The following is a 19,172-nucleotide window of genomic DNA, read 5'->3' as shown; positions in this document are numbered from 1 at the left end:
TAGTACAAAATAAAACAGTATAGAAATGTTCATTAAACTTTATAATTCACCTTACTAAAAATGTATACTTTCAATGAATAGTTCAATACATATTTTAAATATAAATATAAAATAAAACACGTGACTATCAGTCCCTGATATTGACAGGTAATGCATTGCAGTAGTGGGATTGTGCAGTCTTCTCTAACTACACCCCTTGTGTTCTGTTGTCTTTTTTTCTTGCACTTTATCTGAGCTGTAATGTAAGTAAATTTCCCCACCGCGGGATTAATACAGCTACTCTATTTATAGCTCAAACTACAACAATAGTCATGTCGAAATGCTAATGTCTGCGATGTTGTGAGTGTAAAGTCTCCCTAACAAGCTACAGACAGTTGATTGAGATGCAGACAGGAGGGTATGAGTGAAAGATCCGTCTTAACTGATAGGAAATGTGCAGAAATAGATGCCGGCATAGCCCAAAGTTTAGCAGTCATCAGTGATGCAGCTGAGCAATGAAAACCACATTAAAGAAATGCTCTGAAGTGCAACACGGGTCGACTCAGTCTTGGCAGCGAGGCCCGAACACCAGATCGGTGTGTATTTTTACACTGTGTATCTTCTATACCTCCTTGTTTTACAATTTCTGGCTTTTTAGACTGAAACGCACCGTGCTAATCTTAACAAACCATGTATTTAGACAGGAACATAATAGTTGCTGAGGTAACAAGTAACCAATTAACTAAAGTAACTGAATTAATTATATTTAAAAGATTAAATACAACTGGTTTTCCATTAATTTGACAGTTTTACATAAAATAGTTACTAAGAAAGGAACATAAACCCACATTTGCGCGATTAGACTCTGAACTGTTTGTGTTTGTTTGCAGAAAGGTTAAAGAATGTTAATGAAATGACCAAACACTTCTTACTCTCATTTTCTGTTAAAGTCTAACAGAAAAGCACAGGATTGAAGCTGTTGTCAGTGAAGAAAAGAGGAAAACAGAGACATAGTTAGATTTGATTACACGAGGAACATGCGAGTGGAACTCAGGTTTTATAACTGCACACACACACACACACACACACACACACACACACACACACACACACACACACACACACACACACACACACACACACACACACACACACACACACACACACACAGTGGCAGATCTTTGGGAATGGCAGCAGATGAGAGGAAGGGGAGGAGGTGAGGGATTTATTCGGAGGCAGGTTTGATTTAGTTGAAGATCTCATAAAGGAAAACAAAGACTCCGATGAAGCTGACTCACTGAAAATGGCCAGAGGATTGGAAGAGGGAGGAACACCCTGGAATGTGCCTCAACATGTGATTCAGAGCTACACACACACACACACACACACACACACACATAGAGGAAAACCACCTTCAGGTGAAACCACTTAAGGGAACTGATGTCTATATAAAATGTAAAATGCACGCTAGGAAAGACTTTATCACGTACTTTTATTGAGACTTGTGTTTTATTTATTTATTTAGTGAATCTGCGTCACTCTTTTTTTATTGATTTGGGTCATTTGAGCAACTGTGTTATTCTGTTTCCAGAGAATTCACCACCTGGGTACTTAAATCTGGATCGTTTGAGTCCTGAGTGAGTCCCCAGGTTGATGATGTAATCCTTCCATCTGAAATATCAAAAAGCAATGACATTACCATAAAATATAGCATAATTAAAAGCTATAAATTTTACCTGGAATCACCAAAAAAGCTAAAAAATAGTGGAATAGCAATATTTCAAATGAAAAAGTGAGGAATAACCTATTTATGGGTAAAACTATCAGGCATGTAAACTTGCGTATTTTGGCTGGACACTAAGTTGTCACAATATCATTATTATTCATCAAAGCCAGTACTGACCCTTTGAATTTGTATTATTTAACATTATCAACATGTGATCTCAATAGTAATTGGCAGATTTTCATTCTTCTTAATCAACAAAAAGAAGAGAAAATAATGAAAACATGTTTCATATTGAGTGTGACTAGAGCAAAACAACAAGGACAGGGTGCATGACAGAAAGTTAAAATAATCCACAGTTTGAAGGGAAGGAAGCCAATGGAAAATTGTAAGCTGTCTGAGAGGAAATCACCAGTGAAATGTGTGACATCAGAGCTGCAGGAATAAAAAGAAGCACGAAATCCCTGAATCAGACGTCCTGCGATGTTTTGATTGCTCAAAGATCACCGATGGTACGTAGAGGAGGAGAACAGCCTCTCAGTACGACAGTACAAACTAAAAATGTGTGTGTAGTGTCAAGTTTCTTACACACAGCGCATTCACAACCAACGCTCCCTCATGTGACACTGCTCCTGTCGTAGCTAAGCAACAGCAAGCCCAGTCCAGCCTGTTGCTGATCCAGCCGTCCCCACACACAATTAAACGCACATAGGCGGCGCCCGGCTCTCGTCCACAGGGTGTGGTGGGGGCCGCTGTGGGCAGACGGTGATATTCTCGGATGTCGGCACCCGCGCTCCCCCGGCCGTCGCTGTGGGGACAGCGGCTGCCCGCAGGAGTTTGTGGGTAATGCCAACCTCGGCCTGTGGCTGCTCTCCACACGGTAGCCTCACACACACAGTCTGAGCGAGTGATGCTAGACTCCATTCAGTTTAAGGATCCAGTCAAATCTGAGCCACTTTGATCAGATTGATCAGAGCCATTTGACTAACATGAAAGCCTCCCCCCCTCCACCCAGTGCTGATTAAACTGTTTAGAGTCTCGTAATAAGCTTGCAAACATCAACACCTCCCTCCACCAGACTGCACATCCATGATCCAGAGTGCACTATCCGGGTCCTTTAACCGAATCATGTGAGTGTTTCTGCATAGTCCCTAAACCAGATTGTTTGATCTGCTTCCAAAGTCTCTCAAGTAAATCATTTGAGTCCAAGATTAATTTAGTGAGTCACTACCCAAGTCCAGAAAGGTTTGAGTCCTGAGGGTTTTTTAAGCAACAGCTACCCGGGTCCATCAAATTGATTGAGTCTTTAGTGTTTTTAGTAAGTTTGGAGTCTGCTTCCCAGGTCCATAACCAGATTCTTTGAGTCTTGAGTGTTGCCAGGGGATCCTCTACCTGTTCGAGTACTAAATGATTCTGGGAAGTCCTTTACTTGGATTAGTGATGAATGTAGGGATTCGGCTGCCTGGGTCCCCCACTCCGATCACTCCTGGATGCTTCTGCAAATTATGCATCCCAGGTTCCATACCCAGGTTGTTTGAGTGCTCAGTGTGAGAAGCAATTTGAGAAACCCCTTCAAAATAAAAGCAAAGAATGTATTTATTGTGTTTTTTTAGCTGCCTAAATGCCCCAATTACGGATCCCGACCTATAGCAGATGTGAATCTCCTACTGTAAGTGATATAATCTTATAATATTTGGTATTTACTGCTCTTCAGTTGAGGGTTGTTTCCAGATAAGGACTTGGATTGGGTGTCAGGACACCCGGTGGGATGTGTGCTGTATGTGGATGTCCTCAGCGTACCCAGCGTACTACAGCGTGCATTTAAAGTGTTTGTGAGTCTGCAGTGAGAGAGAGAGGCGGGCCTGGCCCTAAAATAGCCCCGTCTGAGAAATGACAGGACAGGTGGAACAAGGTTAGCACTGGCCTTGGAATAACAGAGTGCTGCCATAAACCAACTGATTAGCTAACCTTCTGCTGGCCTCCCTGCGGGACGAGCCACCATCCATCCCGCCATTCATTCCACATTTGACCTCGGCACGTCACACAACACATGACATGTGTGAAGAACCAGGCCTCAGGAGTCAGGATGGTAGGAGAAATGTTTACAAAGGCTGAACCGTCATTTAAAGAAATCATACCTTCTTTGGGTTATTTTATATTGAAATATTACTCAATCAGTGTAAGGATTTGAAAAAAACACATTAGGCTACTTTTTATATGTACTTAAACAATAAATGATAATTAAGCTACACACAAATTACACAACTATAGAGTTACACACCTGCAAAATAGGGAAACAAGACATGAAAAGAAAGTCAAATACTGCAAAAACCATTTTGTCAGGTTTGCAAAAAAAAATTAAATATTTTTACCATTTGTGGGTGGAAATTCCAGATCCAAAGCTGAAAAATAACTTAAAACCATGCATTGTAAAGTTTAGCTTTACAATTATATCCAAAAGACATTGAAAATGTACATAAATTATGATTATCTATCGGTATAGAATAACCTGTTGTATTTTTTTCTAAAATAAACCACAGCATCTATCTATCCACCCATTTACCACTTCATCTTAAGCCTGGTCATGGGAGCCGCATCTCAGCAGTCTTTGTTCCTCTGAACAAATACCTAAGGAGGCGACCAGGGGCCATCCAAAACATCTTCCATCTCAGCGGGCTCTCCTTCAAGTGGAAGAGCAGCGGCTCTACTCCGAGCTCCTCCTGAATGACAGAGCTCCTTACCTTATCTCTAAGAGAGTGCCCTGCAACCCTTCAGAGGAAACTGATTTTGGCCGCTCGTATCTGAGATCTTGTTCTTTCGGTCATGACCCACAGCACCAATACGTCTGTCAATCTCCCGCTCCATCCTTCCCCTACTTGTGAGCAAGACCCAATGATACTTAAACTCCTATAGTTGAGGCAGGAAATGTAGGAGAAAACAACCTTTTCTTTTTCCCTTCCGGACCCATGGCCTGAGATTTCAAAATGCAAAACCTTTTTTTTGGTTATTGGCTCCATCAAAATGCCGTAGGCCAGTGTTTGCGTAATGCTAAAGGAAGCTGGCTTAATCTAAGGGTCACCGGTTCGAATCCAACCTGGGCCATTACTGAGGGATTTTGAGCAAGGCCCTTAACACGAACTGCTCATGTTGTACGTGGCTTTGCATAAATATGCCAGATAAATTAAACTGTAGCTTCTGACTAACAAGTTGAGGTCTCATTTTGGCACTATTGGTGCACTTTAAAAGGAGAACTGTACCGCTTGTAAAGCTTCTGTATTTTCATGCTTTACCTTCAACTATTGTATAGCTGCATTTTTTCACTCAGATCAAGATTGGCAGATACTCAAAACTCTTGACTGGGACATCCCAAGTTTTAGGAGCACAATACCCAGTTCAAGGTGTTGACTTTGATTCCTAGCAGGTCTTCACAAGGTTGGTAAACCTCGGATTCATGTAGAAAAACAGCCTGATGAGAATCACACACACACACACTCTCACACATGCAACATAAACCCAGGCACACACGCCGCTCAGGAATGTCCATGGGTGCAGGTTGTCCTAAGATTAGGCGGCGTTTGTGTCGTTCACCTTCACGAAGACACTTTGTCCAACAAACTCCTGCCGTAATAATCAGCCGTGACTCACTCGGCATTGCCCTTACCCTTCTCACTCTCAACATATGATCCAAACATAACTTCAAACTTTTGAACATTTCCCTGAGTTTGGGTGCCGGCTTGCTGGCACATTCTGGTATATTCTGCTACATTCAGTTCATGTTGTGAATCTGGGTTAATCTGAGTCACCATTTACTTTGATTAATTTCATTCGAGTCATTAAGTTGTATGTTTGGCTCCTCACTGTTCTCACGGAGTCCACATCCTGAGTCTTATAACCAGTTCATTTGAGTCCTCAATGTTTCCGGGGGCTCTGTTATTCGGATTCTATGAACAAATCCGGATAATTTGAGTTGGGTTTCCAAGGAGTCAGCCGCTAACCAGGTCCTATAACCATTTCTTATAAAGTCCAGAATCTTTCCATGGATTCCTCTTCCAGGGTTGTATTACTGGACCGTTTGAGTTGTGGGGTGTATGCAACATGGATCCTATTGCCTATAACCATTTGAGTCTTTAGTGTTTCCAAAGTGCCCTACCCAGGTCCTGTAACGTGATCATTAGGGGTTCGAGTTAAGGTCACAAATTTGATTGATTTCATTTGACTCATTTGAGTCATAAAGGCAAATTGTATGAGTTCTGAGTCTTTTCGGCGGTTAATAGGGTTTCTGTCACTGATTTGATTCATTTGAATCCTTGAAGCCTATTGTGTTTATGATGAGTTTGCAGATTTCATCTTTTCTAGTCAGCGTCTGCAGCCTCTCAGAGGAACCTGATTCAGTACAAAGATTCAACTCTTTACCCGGATTGTTCATTACCCGACCAGCTTTATTGGTTGGTTTATCTATAGTCCATTGATTTTTGTGCAACAGTGGGTTTACTGCATATTTAAAAGATGTAACACCTTGTAAAGGTTTAGAGAAGTCCTTCAGACATAATATGAGGATCTAACTTTTGAAGCAAACAAACATTCTGCCCCCACTGAACTCGGCGGCGAGCAGTGTTTTATTCAAATCACCTGCATGTGAGGAGGTAAAGAGCCTCCATGATTTCCTTCACTGTGTCTATAATTTCATGTGTTGTTGTTTGCTTAAGGTGTAACTACGGCTGGCAGGGTCCGAAGTGTGACGAGTGTCTGCCGTATCCCGGCTGTGTTCATGGTACCTGCGCTGAGCCCTGGCATTGCACGTGTGAGAAGAACTGGGGAGGCCTGCTCTGTGATAAAGGTCAGACATCCAACCTTAATATCTTGGACGGACGGATGGATGGATGTTAGATAAATGGATAAATGGAGGGGTGTATTCATGTACCTTTGCTCACTGTGCAGATCTGAACTACTGCGGTACAAACCGTCCCTGTAAGAATGGCGGTACATGCATGAACACGGAGCCGGATGAGTACAACTGTGCTTGTCCAGATGGATACTCGGGCAAGAACTGTGAGATTGGTGAGTTTGGGAATCAATTAGGTTCTCACATTTTGCCTTTTAAAGGTGTTCCCTGACTCAGACCTGTTTGCACCTTAGCGGAGCACGCCTGTGTGTCCAACCCCTGTGCCAACGGCGGCACGTGCCACGAGGTGCCTTCAGGGTTTGAGTGCCACTGTCCGTCAGGGTGGTCGGGGCCAACCTGTGCTAAAGGTGAGCTAAAACATGTCCCAAATTTAGGATTGTGATAAAAGCGTTTAAAAACAAAAACGTACAAATAATTATCAGGAAGACTGAGTCATATTATAGAATATGAGCTATATCACTTGATATACAACTGGTGATCTTTATAACTGGTGACGGGTCAGGACAGAACAGGGCTTAAATGCTGAAACTCAGTGTTTACATCAAGCTTGTTCAGTTACAATACAATTAAAACACTTCAGATGACAGCTATGCATTATTTTAACTCAACATAGGTAACAAGATAACTTGGCCACTAATTAACCCTTAACACTAATCAGTATGAAAGTGAAAACTTAAAGTGATCAGAGTTCAGAATTAAGCAGTTAAGAGTTTTATTTCCTAAAAATGGACTAATAAAAAGCTAATGGAATTCAACAAGACAATCTGTTGTCAAAGTTGTTCTTTGTGATGCTACCAGCTCTACTTTCAGCTCCTTCTGTTAAACTTTTAATGTTTCAAAAATAATTTCCAATAGATATTCTTGTTTTTTGAAGTATTATCATTCAGAATGGTTTCCAACACTCAAAATCAGTTGTTTTTTTTCAGTGTGTCTGTGGTTTGTGTTTCAGACACAGACGAGTGTGCCTCCAGTCCCTGCGCTCAGGGTGGGACCTGCATCGACATGGAGAACGCCTTTGAATGCCTCTGTCCTCCCCAGTGGACGGGAAAGACCTGCCAAATAGGTATCCAAGCTTCTCTGGATGTTGACTGAACGAGGGGTTGCATAATGAGAAGATCCTACGTCTGTGTGGTTTTTTGAAAAACTGTTGCATGCATGTTGTCATGTTTAAATGTGTTCAAAGTGAATGTCATGTCAGGAATCCTGTGAGCCTGCAGAGAAACTATCACTATTTGGATTCTTCCTGTGTGTGTTTGTGTACACGTCTATCTAACAGAGACGCTCCGCAACTTGAGACAGGTGATTCCAAAAAAGCCCTATAAATAGCCTCCAGCCCGGCAACTGCTTGCCTTGGGAACAAATATACTCCTCTGGGGCGTTATCTTTGGCTCCAGACTGGGAGTAACCAAGATGTGTGTATGTGCTTCCTTGAGGTGAAGCCTTGGCATAGCGAAATCCTTTGCCCCCCTTAGCTACAGCCAGGAAACACTCTATATATTCTGTAAACATGTGAAGGGAGCTGAAAGCATGATCTTGTACTTTTTAGAGAGCAGGGTGGAACCTGTGGTGGATGAAGAAAAGGATATTGGAGAGAGGGAATAGGGGTTGAGGTGTTTGGTTTCAGTAGCCCAACAGGTGCCGCTTACCTCCTGGGAGTATTATTAATGCGCTGTGTAGTGGGTGAGGCGGCAAGCACGACCTCTGAAACTGACCACTTGGAATGCAGCAGGTCAGCCTTCGGAAAATGCAATAGCGAGACATTAGCGCAGAGGAAGGAGCAAGAACGGACGGATGGGGCAGCTCGAAGACGTGAAACGCCCTCAAACACGAACCGCGCGTGTTAAACGCTTTGGTAATTTGACATGTCAGAAAAGCAATCCGGATCATTAAAGTTGTCTGAGGAAGAGGTGCCAAGTAATGGAAATTGTTCCAGTTCCTGCACCTGGAAGCGTCAATAAGCATTTTAGATAATATAAATTATCAATACTGCTTGTTTTTATGATGTTTTTCATCAAGATTATAAAAACTTTTCACTTTAATCACTAAACTACCACATACTTCTTCTTTAATTACTGCCTTGCTGCAAGTCTGCCATATTGTTGAATGTGACTGAATGGTTCTTGAATATGATAGATGTGGTAGTGGTCCTGTTTATTTTCAGCTGGTTGCTATGTGGCATTAGTCTCTATTAAAGTCTGATATGTGGTTCTGTGTCAAGTCGACTCCCAAAAATCCTGACTGCGCGTTGAGGCGACGCGGAACGTAAGGGCTGTGATTGGTCAGCTCCAAACCTTTTCAAGTCAACACCGGCATCTTTCAACTTTTTGGGGCGCTTTACAAGAGTTGCTTCATTTTAAAATGTCATTTTAAGATGCTTAAAAAACATAAAACATTGTTTTCTATGACCAGAAGATAAACATGGGCTTTTTAGATGCTCCTCAGAAACACACATACAAATGCACATATAAGCACAATTCAATCTTGTTAAATTGTTTTAATATCCAAATTTACTCTCATCTTAGTTATATTTGCAGGCATTAACCTACAATTGTGTCCTTTTGCCATGAGGTGGGATTATGAATTGGAACTTCAACCCCTGTGGACACACACACACACACACACACACACACACACACGCGGCCACAACCCCCTAGAGGCATGGCGGCCAATTGCATAGCGATGCGTTCCCTCGACACAGAAGTACAGTTCGCCAAATTCTGCATCACCTTGACGGCGTAGGTTGTGATGCAGAAGCATATATCAGGCTTAAGATGGTAGCCATTTCAGCCCACATGTCCTATTTCCTTTTTTCTATCTATTGTATCACCTCTGTTGTAGCTATAGCCCAGAGCTAAATGTCCAAAAAGGTGTTAGCACGTTATCCACTTTTTTCATTCTACCTAGGTTTTCAAAGGAAGCTGTGCTTGGTGACGGGTTTTCTGAGCTCTCGTCCATTTTCTGTGTGTGTCTTGTCTCCATTTTACAGACGTTAATGAGTGTGCGGGGAAGCCTTGCCTCAATGCTTATTCTTGCAAAAACTTGATTGGTGGATATCACTGTGCCTGCTTTCGGGGATGGGTTGGCCAGAACTGTGACATCAGTTAGTATCCGTCCAAAAAAATAACGCACTTTTTTTCTTCCTCCTGCCTCTTTATATGCTCTCGCCAACAATGCTGAAATCTGACTGTCTTTGCTAGCTAGCCTAGCTTTCATACTGTGAGAATGGTAAAGAAGTATTGTTGATACAAGCTGACTTGAAATTAATGTGTATTTTTACACTATTAAATTTACTTTTACACTATCCAACACAGACATTAAGTTTTCAAAAGTTTTTATATGAATATGTTACATGAATACCTAATCCCGTGTTTGCTAACTTTTTAGAAGAGACAAAGTGCATTTTAGAGTTTGTTTGCAAACAACAACCAAATTCATTTCTTAAGTTTGAGATGCTCTAACACTTGATGATGTTACATTTCTTAACTAACTGTTTCAGCCTCTGAGCCAAAAGCTTCAGCGCTAAATTTAAGATGAAAATCTCTCTCTTTGTATTTTTTCCTTTCTACGTGCTTCCACACCTCGACTTCTGACTCTGCATCTCTTCCAGGCATGAAACTCTTTGCTCTGTTTGTGCGGACGCTGCATAGCAGCTGCATGTTAAGGCACAGACACACGTTGCAACCTCCCACTGTGTCAGAGACGATTTAAAACCTGACATCTTCTCTGTGATTGATTCCTCTGCAGATATGAACAGCTGTCACGGACAGTGTCAGAATGGAGGGACCTGCAAGGTGAGGCTGGCGACCACCAACACACTGTTTATAGCCCTCAGATACACTAGGGTCTTTGTTGAAGCACAGAATGACACTGTGATAAATTAGGGACAGCGTTGGTACTGATCATCAAAGAACTCTTCAAACAAAAGAGTATCCTCAAGGGTATTATGGTTCTCAAACATAGATTATTATCTTTCTTTTGATATAAATGAACAAATTAGTGCAGCATAAAAGAGTCTCAAACAAGAATGGTTTTATTGTTAATGTTCCTCTTTTATTATTGTGAAAGAAAAAGTTTAACCAATAAACTCTGGGAAACTCCACAGATTGCAAAACTAAAAAAGCACCCCTGCAAAAATAAATCATCTTATTCAGTATTCATCCCCTCCAGAATTTATGACGGATCAGCGTCCTTTTCAATTTCAGTCTATACAGATTTCTATACAGTGTTCAATGCTAAATAAGTCTAATTTCTAGATTTTGGTATCACTATATTTAAGCTACTGTAACAAAGTGTCTTAATTGCTTTTGTAATTAGCATATACTAATAATAAAACATCTAAAATATTAGCTTTTAGCTACTGTCATGAAGGTTGTCCTAAGATAGACGTTATTAGGGCAGTGATGACCTAGTGGTTACAGAAGTGGGCTTGTAACCGGAGGGTTGCAGGTTTAAATCCACTGTGAGCCATCACTGAGGAAACTTGAGCAAGTCGTCTAGACCTAATTGCTTACAGGACTCCCTTGAAAAAGAGATTATTAATCTCAATGAGACTTCCCTGGTTAAATAAAGGTTAAAAAAAATAAAATAATCATTCATATATATATATATATATATAAATATAGCATTATTCCAAAGCTAATAAATTGTTACAATATTAGCTTTTAGCTAGTAATTCTCTTACATTTTTACTTCTTTATATTGAGGAAATAAAACTTTCTCATAGTGTGTGTAATAAAACACTGGTTATCATATCTGGTTACAAATAGTAGACACTCCTCGCATTCGGACTGTGTGACTCTGTACGTAGTGCAGATTTTAGCCTGGTAAACCATGGTAAACATATCACACAACATTATCACATTTCCTCCTTTTGTTCTCTTATCAGTTTAAAAACAAACAGAAGTAAATGACACAGCTATAAAACTGAACAACGCTACTCTACTGTAAAACAACATGGAAACAATCATTTACGCACAAATTTCACATGACACGTATTGCAAAAGTGCTTAAGCTGTGATGGAAACTTATAGTTATCACTGCCGTTTAATTTATAGCAGAAATAATCTCTAGATCCTCTTGATTTTCCTGATTTTCCCAAATTTTCCCACTGCTTCCATTCGAGTTTGATGGGAGAAACACTATGTATATTACAAATGACCCTGCAACCCACGACATAAAGCAAATCAGTGCTTGTGCAAATGACAAAAAGGGTCTAATATTTACTGTTGGCTGCTGTAATAGTGTGTCTTTGGTAATTATGTGAAAATGCTAAAATTCAGCATAGTATTTGCATGTCTTCAGTGATAATGTAGCTAGTATCATGCTAATGCAAAAAATGTCATTTTGCAATTTTATTAATTTTGTATTTTTTTATATTTTTTATAAAATTTGGGTTTTGCTTTTTTTACTTTTTAAATGAAAATATTAAGATATGTTTGATCATCCATTGTAATTTAGCGTACTCTTTTTAAATAATGCAGCTAATCTGTATGTATTAGCTACTATGTTCTCCCCCTAAATAAAGCCTAATGTGTGTGACACAGGAAGTGACCCGAGGCTACCAGTGTGTTTGTCAGCCAGGCTTCGTGGGTCGGCACTGTGAGGTCCAGAGGAACCGCTGCTCCAGCAGCCCGTGTAAGAACAGCGGCCGCTGCCACGCCCTGTTGGATGGGTTCATGTGTGAGTGTCTGCAGGGCTTTGCAGGAACAACCTGTGAGGTGAGAACCTATCTATGAAAGGCAGTATCTTCACACTGTAAATGAGAGAAAATGTTCACGGCTAAGCAGAGGATCTAGCCTGTCGTCTGTTTTACCTGAAGGTGCAGAACGACCCGTGCAGCCCGAACCCCTGCCACAACAAGGCTCAGTGCCACAGCCTGATGGGAGATTTCTACTGCAGCTGCCCTGAGGACTACGAGGGCAAGACCTGCGCCGAGCTCAAAGATCACTGCAAGACCAACCGTTGCCAAGGTAACGCAGCGTCTGCATCAGAGCTGCAACATCTGGGTCAGAGCTGCAACATCTGGGTCAGAGCTGCAACATCTGGGTCAAATGTGAACTGAGTAGGAGAGTAATAGCACGCAAAGAAGTTTGTGTGGAAGCCCGTTTTCGCCACTAAAAAAATAAATAAAAAACACCACGGCAAGTCATAATTATGAGTTAGTATAGTCACAATTATGAGATACAAACTGAGCATTTGCAGCAGTGTACTGACACAAAAATAATTTTCTCATAATTATGTCTTTCTTTCTCATAATTATGACTTTCTGTTTCATAATTATGAATTTACAAACTTATAATTAAGACTTTCCATAGTGATTTTGAATTTCTTTTTTAGTGGTGGAAACAGGCGTCTATAAGTTTGGGTTCGGTAAAGAAGAAAATGCACAAAATAGTGTTTTAGCCTGAATGTGTGTAAATATCATATCAATATCACATTTGCTGAAGTCAGACTTCACATACAGTATTTATGTGTATATCTCTCTATAAAAGGAAGGAATCTCTCTCTGTCTGTGTGTCGACGGACACAGAGATGATGTCATCAGTCCTACCTCAACAGTGATTGTTGCCTACGGACTTTGGGCATGGCTGCTGTTTAGTTCAAGCGTGTGCGACGTCGGATTTGTTTGGACTGCAATGATGCCGTGAATAAATTATTTCTCTATAAAAGCAAAGAATTTCATAAACGCTTTACAAATTCCGTGTGCATCTAAACTGACTGTTGTGGATTAATGACACTAAACAAGTCCGGACCGAGTCTGTTCCGGTCTGAGGAGATCCGGATACGCAAGGACAACAAACTGGAATCGGAATAGATGGGGTTCAACTCCCTACAGTGTCCTTGCTAAAAGCCAAAATATATGAGAACACAATAGTCATCACTCTAAACATTTCACAACAAACCTAAATGTCCCTGACTTCACCTTCAAACACAACCTTATTGGGCCATCCATGAATAAGCTACATACATACATACTTTCTATTGTCAAATAGATATTACCTAAACATTTATTAGTAAATGCATGAACTCATAAAGTAACCACCTAAAGGTACACATTTTTATTACGCTATTGTGTCGCACTTTTACGCTCTTGCCTAAAAATATATAAGCAAGCATGTTAACTGAAAACGAACACACAAAGGTTGCACGCACGCAAATTCAAGTTTTTGTTGGCATTAACTGTCCTTACGTCTGCAATTAAAAGTTTGCATGAGTGTGTAAACTCCTAAAGTAAGCATGTAACACACTTTTTTATATGAGCAAGTTTTTTACAACCATACCTGATCACCTAAATGCACTATGTTTACACCATTTTACAAAAAAATCAAGCACGTGTGTGTGAAGATACTACATAGTGTACTGTATGAGTCTTCTTAATTCTTCACATTACAATAAAGCTTTTACAGAATTGGGAGATTAAGTGTCTCTTTGTTAAGCAGTTCAGAGTTTGTGTGTAGAAAACGTGATTTTAAAAGTTTCTCCACTCTTTTTTTCTAACTCTCCATCCCAGTGATTGACAGCTGCACCGTTGCCGTGGCCACCAACGACACCCAATGGAGGCTTTGGCACATCTCATCCAACGTGTGCGGCCCACACGGCCGATGCATCAGCCTGCCTGCTGGGAACTTCAGCTGCTCCTGTGAGCCGGGATTCACCGGCACCTACTGCCATGAGAGTGAGACGCCCAGGCTATATTTATCAGCACTTCCCCTTGTTAGAGAGGACATGACTCTTACCGTAACACAGAGTATCATCTCACTGGTGGTTGCTGTGTTTGTTTGGTCTGGAGCAGGAAAGACACATTTAGCAGTGAACGATAAGAATAAAGACACTTTCATCGTGGTTTGGAAGTTTATAACTGATGCAACTTCCAGCCGCTGTAACTTCAGTGACGCTGTATTGATATAATAAAAATAAGGCCATACATGGAGAACTGGTAATCTAACATCTTGTGACACCCAGAAAACTGCTAATTAATGGACTGTGTGACACCTAGAAAACTGTTAATTCAAACTTCTTTCTGAAAACTGATCATTTATTTTCTCTCTGACACCTGGGAAAGTGCTAATTTATTACACTTTATTTACACCTTGAAAACTACTAACGCCTACTTTTTGTCTGGAAACATCCGGAAACATTTCGGAGATGGTAAATTCTGCCCCGTACTGCATGCACAGGCTGTAATATCAACAAGAGTTGCATTGGGCTTTATTTATCAGCGATTAGTTCCTTCTGCTTGGAAACACATGGAAACCAGTTGTATTTGTATTATTTATTTCTATTTTAATTATTATTTTTTAAAAGGTTACATCATTCAGATGTAGCTTACGTATATGTTCATAACAGGACCTATGCACAACAGTAAATATGCAGTAGGAACTAATCGCCAGATGTTTCCGGGTTTTAGTGTCACCCTGTTTGAAATATAATGGATGAAGGATGATGTTTGAAATGTCGTTGTCTTATGTCCATCAGACATCAATGACTGCGCGTCCACGCCGTGTAAAAACGGCGGCACCTGCATCGATGGGATCAACTCCTTCCAGTGTTTTTGTCCAGGCGGCTGGGAGGGCAGCCTCTGTGATGTGGGTGAGTGTGTCGCTCTGTCACCTCAGAATGAAACTACACGGGGACCTAAATACAAAGCTTTTCATTTCCAACAATCTAAAGACACATGGAGGCGCAGTGTGGCTAATTCCAGCTCAAACTCTCCAGGCTTTTATAAAAGCATAAACTCCTCCTCCATGACGTCTCTGCTGTTTGATTGGTTTCCAGATGTGAACGAGTGCAGCAGCAATCCCTGTCAGAACGGAGGCCAATGCGTGGATCTGCTCAACGACTTCTACTGCGAATGTGTCGACAACTGGAAAGGAAAGACTTGCCACTCAAGTAAGTTCTTACAAGAGAGGGTTGGACGCCTCTGGTCCCTTGGTTCTTATAAATATTCTGTATTTGTTTTTTGTTTTTTTTATTACCATAGATTTTCTCTAATTTACACCAATTTCATAGATTTTTTTTTTTTAATTTTATAATCACATTTTCATAGCATTTGATGTTTTAAATGTGTTCATTTTCTATGTAATTTTATTGTGTTAATTATCTTTCATGTTAATATTTATTTATTTATTTATTTAATAATTATTTTTTACACTCTTGATTCACATAACTTTTTTTAACCTTTAATTTTTACATGTTTTTTTTCAATATATCTATATTTATATATTTATATTATAATATAATTATTATTTTATCCTATTTTTCCTAAAAAATAATACCAATACATAATGTAAACCTTTATTCCATCTATGATAACTGTTTCCCATCACCTTAGAAGAAAAAAAAAGCTAAAATACTGCTTTATTATTATTATTATTATTATTATTATTATTATTATTATTATTATTATTATTATTATTATTATTATTATTGTTATTATTATTATTATTTATAAAACATTTTTGGTAACACTTTTTATGAAGTTTTATACATAAGGCTGACATTACGCTGTTATTATCTGTCATTAGCATGAATAAGGTGTCATAAAGGCTGTCATTAAGTGATGTTTGCTAAATTATGACACCTTTGGAGCTATGTTGGCAGTTTTTGGGTTAGGTGGAGGGATCTAGTGGGGTTAGGTAGGGATAGGGTTAAGATTATAGGGTTAGGGTAATAAACGACACTTAATGACACCTTTCATGACACCTTATTCATGCTAATGACAGGCGTCATGTCATAATAATGAAAGCGTAATGTCAGCCTTATGTATAAAGCTTCAAGTAACGTGTTACCACATTGGTGAAATAAAAGCTTCTGCTGTGTGTGAAACAAAAGTTGGGTTATATTAAATAGCCCCTCCCCCCCCATCCAGGTGAGAGCCAGTGCGACTCCTCCACCTGCAGTAACGGTGGGACGTGCTACGACCACGGAGACTCCTTCCTGTGCAGCTGCCCGTCGGGATGGGGTGGCAGCACCTGCAACACAGGTCAGAACTGCATCCCTCCATGTTCACGCTCCCACTGATCACACACCCACACACACACACACACACACACACACTGTCAACCCTTCCATCACGCATCCTCCTCCTTTCAGCCAAAAACAGCTCGTGTGACTCTCGGCCCTGCCATAACGGCGGCACGTGCGTCGGTGGAGGAGAAGCCTTCACGTGTATCTGTAAGGACGGCTGGGAGGGACCCACGTGTGCTCAGAGTACGTCAGCGCAGCAGGTTTACAAACCTCGAGGTACAGAAGTCACCCGTATTTATTTTATCCCACTTCTCCTCTCTTTCAGACGTTGATGACTGCAACCCACTGCCCTGGTAAGACCAAACTATCATTACATCGCTGGTCATTTGCTAACACTTTAATTTTTAAGTTTTATACATAAAGGCTGACATTACAGTGTGATTATTATCACATGATACCTGTCATTAGCATGAATACGGCGTCATTAAGGCTGCCATTAGTGTGGTTTGTTACCCTAACTCTTCATAACCTTAACCCTACCTAACCCCACTAGATCCCTCCACCTAACCCAAAAAATGCCAACATAGCTCCGAAAGTGTCATAATTTAGCGAACAACACTTACCGATACTTAATGACAGCCTTCATGACACCTAATTTATGCTAATAACCGATAATGACAGCGTAATGTCAGCCTCTTGTACAAAACTTCAAGTAAAGTGTTACCGTTCATTTTGACAACAAGTTTTAGTTTAGTTTTAGTCATAATCTTTTGGCTAAAATTTGTAGTCAAAATGTAGTCATCTGAACTATTTCAGTTATAGTCTAGTTTTAGTCAACCAAAAACATTAAGATTTTAGTCGACTAAAATGTTATAGATACAGTATAGTTGACTGAATATACTGTATATACTGTATATAAAGCATAAGAGTTACTATATGCGTTTTTCTCATCCAATTTAATATTTTGTGTAATTTTGTGCCATTTAGGTTTTTTGTGTATTGCACTTGTTATTTAGTTTTTTGGGGATATTTTCATTAGAGTTTTAGCAACAGCAGAAGGTGTGCTGCTGTCTTATTCTGTGTTTTTGTTGTTATTTTTGTCTTTTTGGTGTCATTTTGTGTCATTATTTTTATGATTTTGTATCTTTCGTCGTGTATTTTTGGTAAAAAGAATTCTATGTTTTTGTAGTTTTTGGGGTGTATTTTTGTTATTTTGCATCTTTGGTGTCATTTTGTGATATTATTACTGTATATTTCATTGATAAAATGATCAGTAACTAAGCCACTCCTACTGTAAGTTTCTTCCTTTTTTCCCTACCTGCAGTTATAATGGCGGTCACTGCGTGGATGGGGTGAACTGGTTTCGCTGTGAGTGCGCTCCTGGATTTGCTGGACCAGACTGTCGCATCAGTGAGTTCCTGGAAACCAGGGGGAGGGGTCAGAGGGTCACGTATGCATGCATGTACCTTCACACTGACATCCGTGTGTGTGTTATGTCTCCGCAGACATTGACGAGTGTCAGTCGTCTCCGTGCGCAGAAGGCGCCACGTGCGTCGACGAGATCAATGGGTATCGCTGCGTGTGTCCTCCAGGACACGCTGGGCCTCGCTGCCTCGACTGTGAGCTCACTTCCTGTTTCTCTGTTTGCTAATAAATAAAAACAACAGATCGGTAACATTTGAAATAGTTCAATGATGACCTAAAATAATATGTTAGATTTAGACAATATCAGCCTTAGTTAGGGATGTTTTGATCGATCAAGAACGGATTGTGGTTTCTTTGTTTAATGCATAAAAAAGTAATGGTGGGCTGATTTGATCTGGATTAAAAACAAAACACATTTCTGAGATTTTATTTTTTCTTCTGAAACTTATTTAGGCGACCACTTAGTTTTTTTTAATGGATTCTGATTCTGTGTGCTTTATGTTTGTTCTCTGGAGTTCCATGAAGGCAGGATGGAAGTTCTCCTGTTTATTTGTGCTCTCCTCCTTTCCAGTCTTCGGGCTGGGGAAGTCGTGCCGTCACGCCGGCCTGCAGTTCCCTCACGGCAGCCACTGGGATGAGGAATGTAACTCCTGTCACTGTGTCAGTGGGAACGTGCGCTGCTCCAAGGTCAGAAGAACTTGTTTTTAAATCATTACAATGAGATGATTCGACCAACGACACAAATCGCGTTCAATATAACAAACACAAGTCCCTGATTTGATCAAACTTTATCAAGTGCAACAGACAAACTGTTTGAAGTCAGTCAACCCTCATTTTTCTCAGCATCAACAAAAAAACAGTGGCAGTCTTGCCTCAGTGCACATACATTAGGTTGGTTCACAAAAATTAATTTCCCCCACATTTTGCCTGAAAGCTTATTGCCTTGTTTACATTAACATTGTAACTTGTAAGTGTCTGTTAACAAAAATGGAGTCAATCGCTGCACGTTTAGGGATGGGACACTTTTTCACAATGTTGAAGTTTTTTCCTCTTTTCAGGAATAGTGTTTGAACTGTTCTAATGTTCTTAAAGAAAACATATTATGTTCTTTTTAACCCATCTTCATTTGTTCTAGGAACCCCAAAAACATAGTATTTGAGGTTTATTTTCCCAAAC

At 40.2% G+C, this 19,172-nt stretch overlaps 1 protein-coding gene across 2 annotated transcripts in view; it reads left to right on the top strand.

Moving 5' to 3' along the window:
• LOC114456103 (protein jagged-2-like) overlaps positions 1-19,172 on the top strand; it is a 65,916-nt gene that overhangs the window by 33,766 nt on the left and 12,978 nt on the right. Inside the window, exons 6-22 of one of the 2 annotated variants that reach the window (XM_028437641.1) lie at positions 6,409-6,539; positions 6,641-6,760; positions 6,839-6,952; positions 7,555-7,668; positions 9,592-9,705; positions 10,350-10,396; positions 12,149-12,322; positions 12,424-12,574; positions 14,116-14,280; positions 15,081-15,194; positions 15,381-15,494; positions 16,474-16,587; positions 16,698-16,814; positions 16,897-16,924; positions 17,896-17,981; positions 18,077-18,190; positions 18,568-18,683. In XM_028437641.1, the coding sequence (XP_028293442.1) occupies positions 6,409-6,539; positions 6,641-6,760; positions 6,839-6,952; positions 7,555-7,668; positions 9,592-9,705; positions 10,350-10,396; positions 12,149-12,322; positions 12,424-12,574; positions 14,116-14,280; positions 15,081-15,194; positions 15,381-15,494; positions 16,474-16,587; positions 16,698-16,814; positions 16,897-16,924; positions 17,896-17,981; positions 18,077-18,190; positions 18,568-18,683 (1,933 nt within the window). The remainder of the gene's footprint in view (positions 1-6,408; positions 6,540-6,640; positions 6,761-6,838; positions 6,953-7,554; positions 7,669-9,591; positions 9,706-10,349; positions 10,397-12,148; positions 12,323-12,423; positions 12,575-14,115; positions 14,281-15,080; positions 15,195-15,380; positions 15,495-16,473; positions 16,588-16,697; positions 16,815-16,896; positions 16,925-17,895; positions 17,982-18,076; positions 18,191-18,567; positions 18,684-19,172) is intronic. The other variant, XM_028437642.1, reaches the window with a different exon arrangement.

This window comes from Gouania willdenowi, chromosome 22 (assembly GCF_900634775.1).
Source record: "Gouania willdenowi chromosome 22, fGouWil2.1, whole genome shotgun sequence".
Taxonomy (NCBI): Eukaryota; Metazoa; Chordata; class Actinopteri; order Blenniiformes; family Gobiesocidae; genus Gouania; species Gouania willdenowi.
The sequence above is the reverse complement of the archived record's forward strand: the minus strand, read 5'-3'. Positions and strand labels throughout refer to the sequence as shown.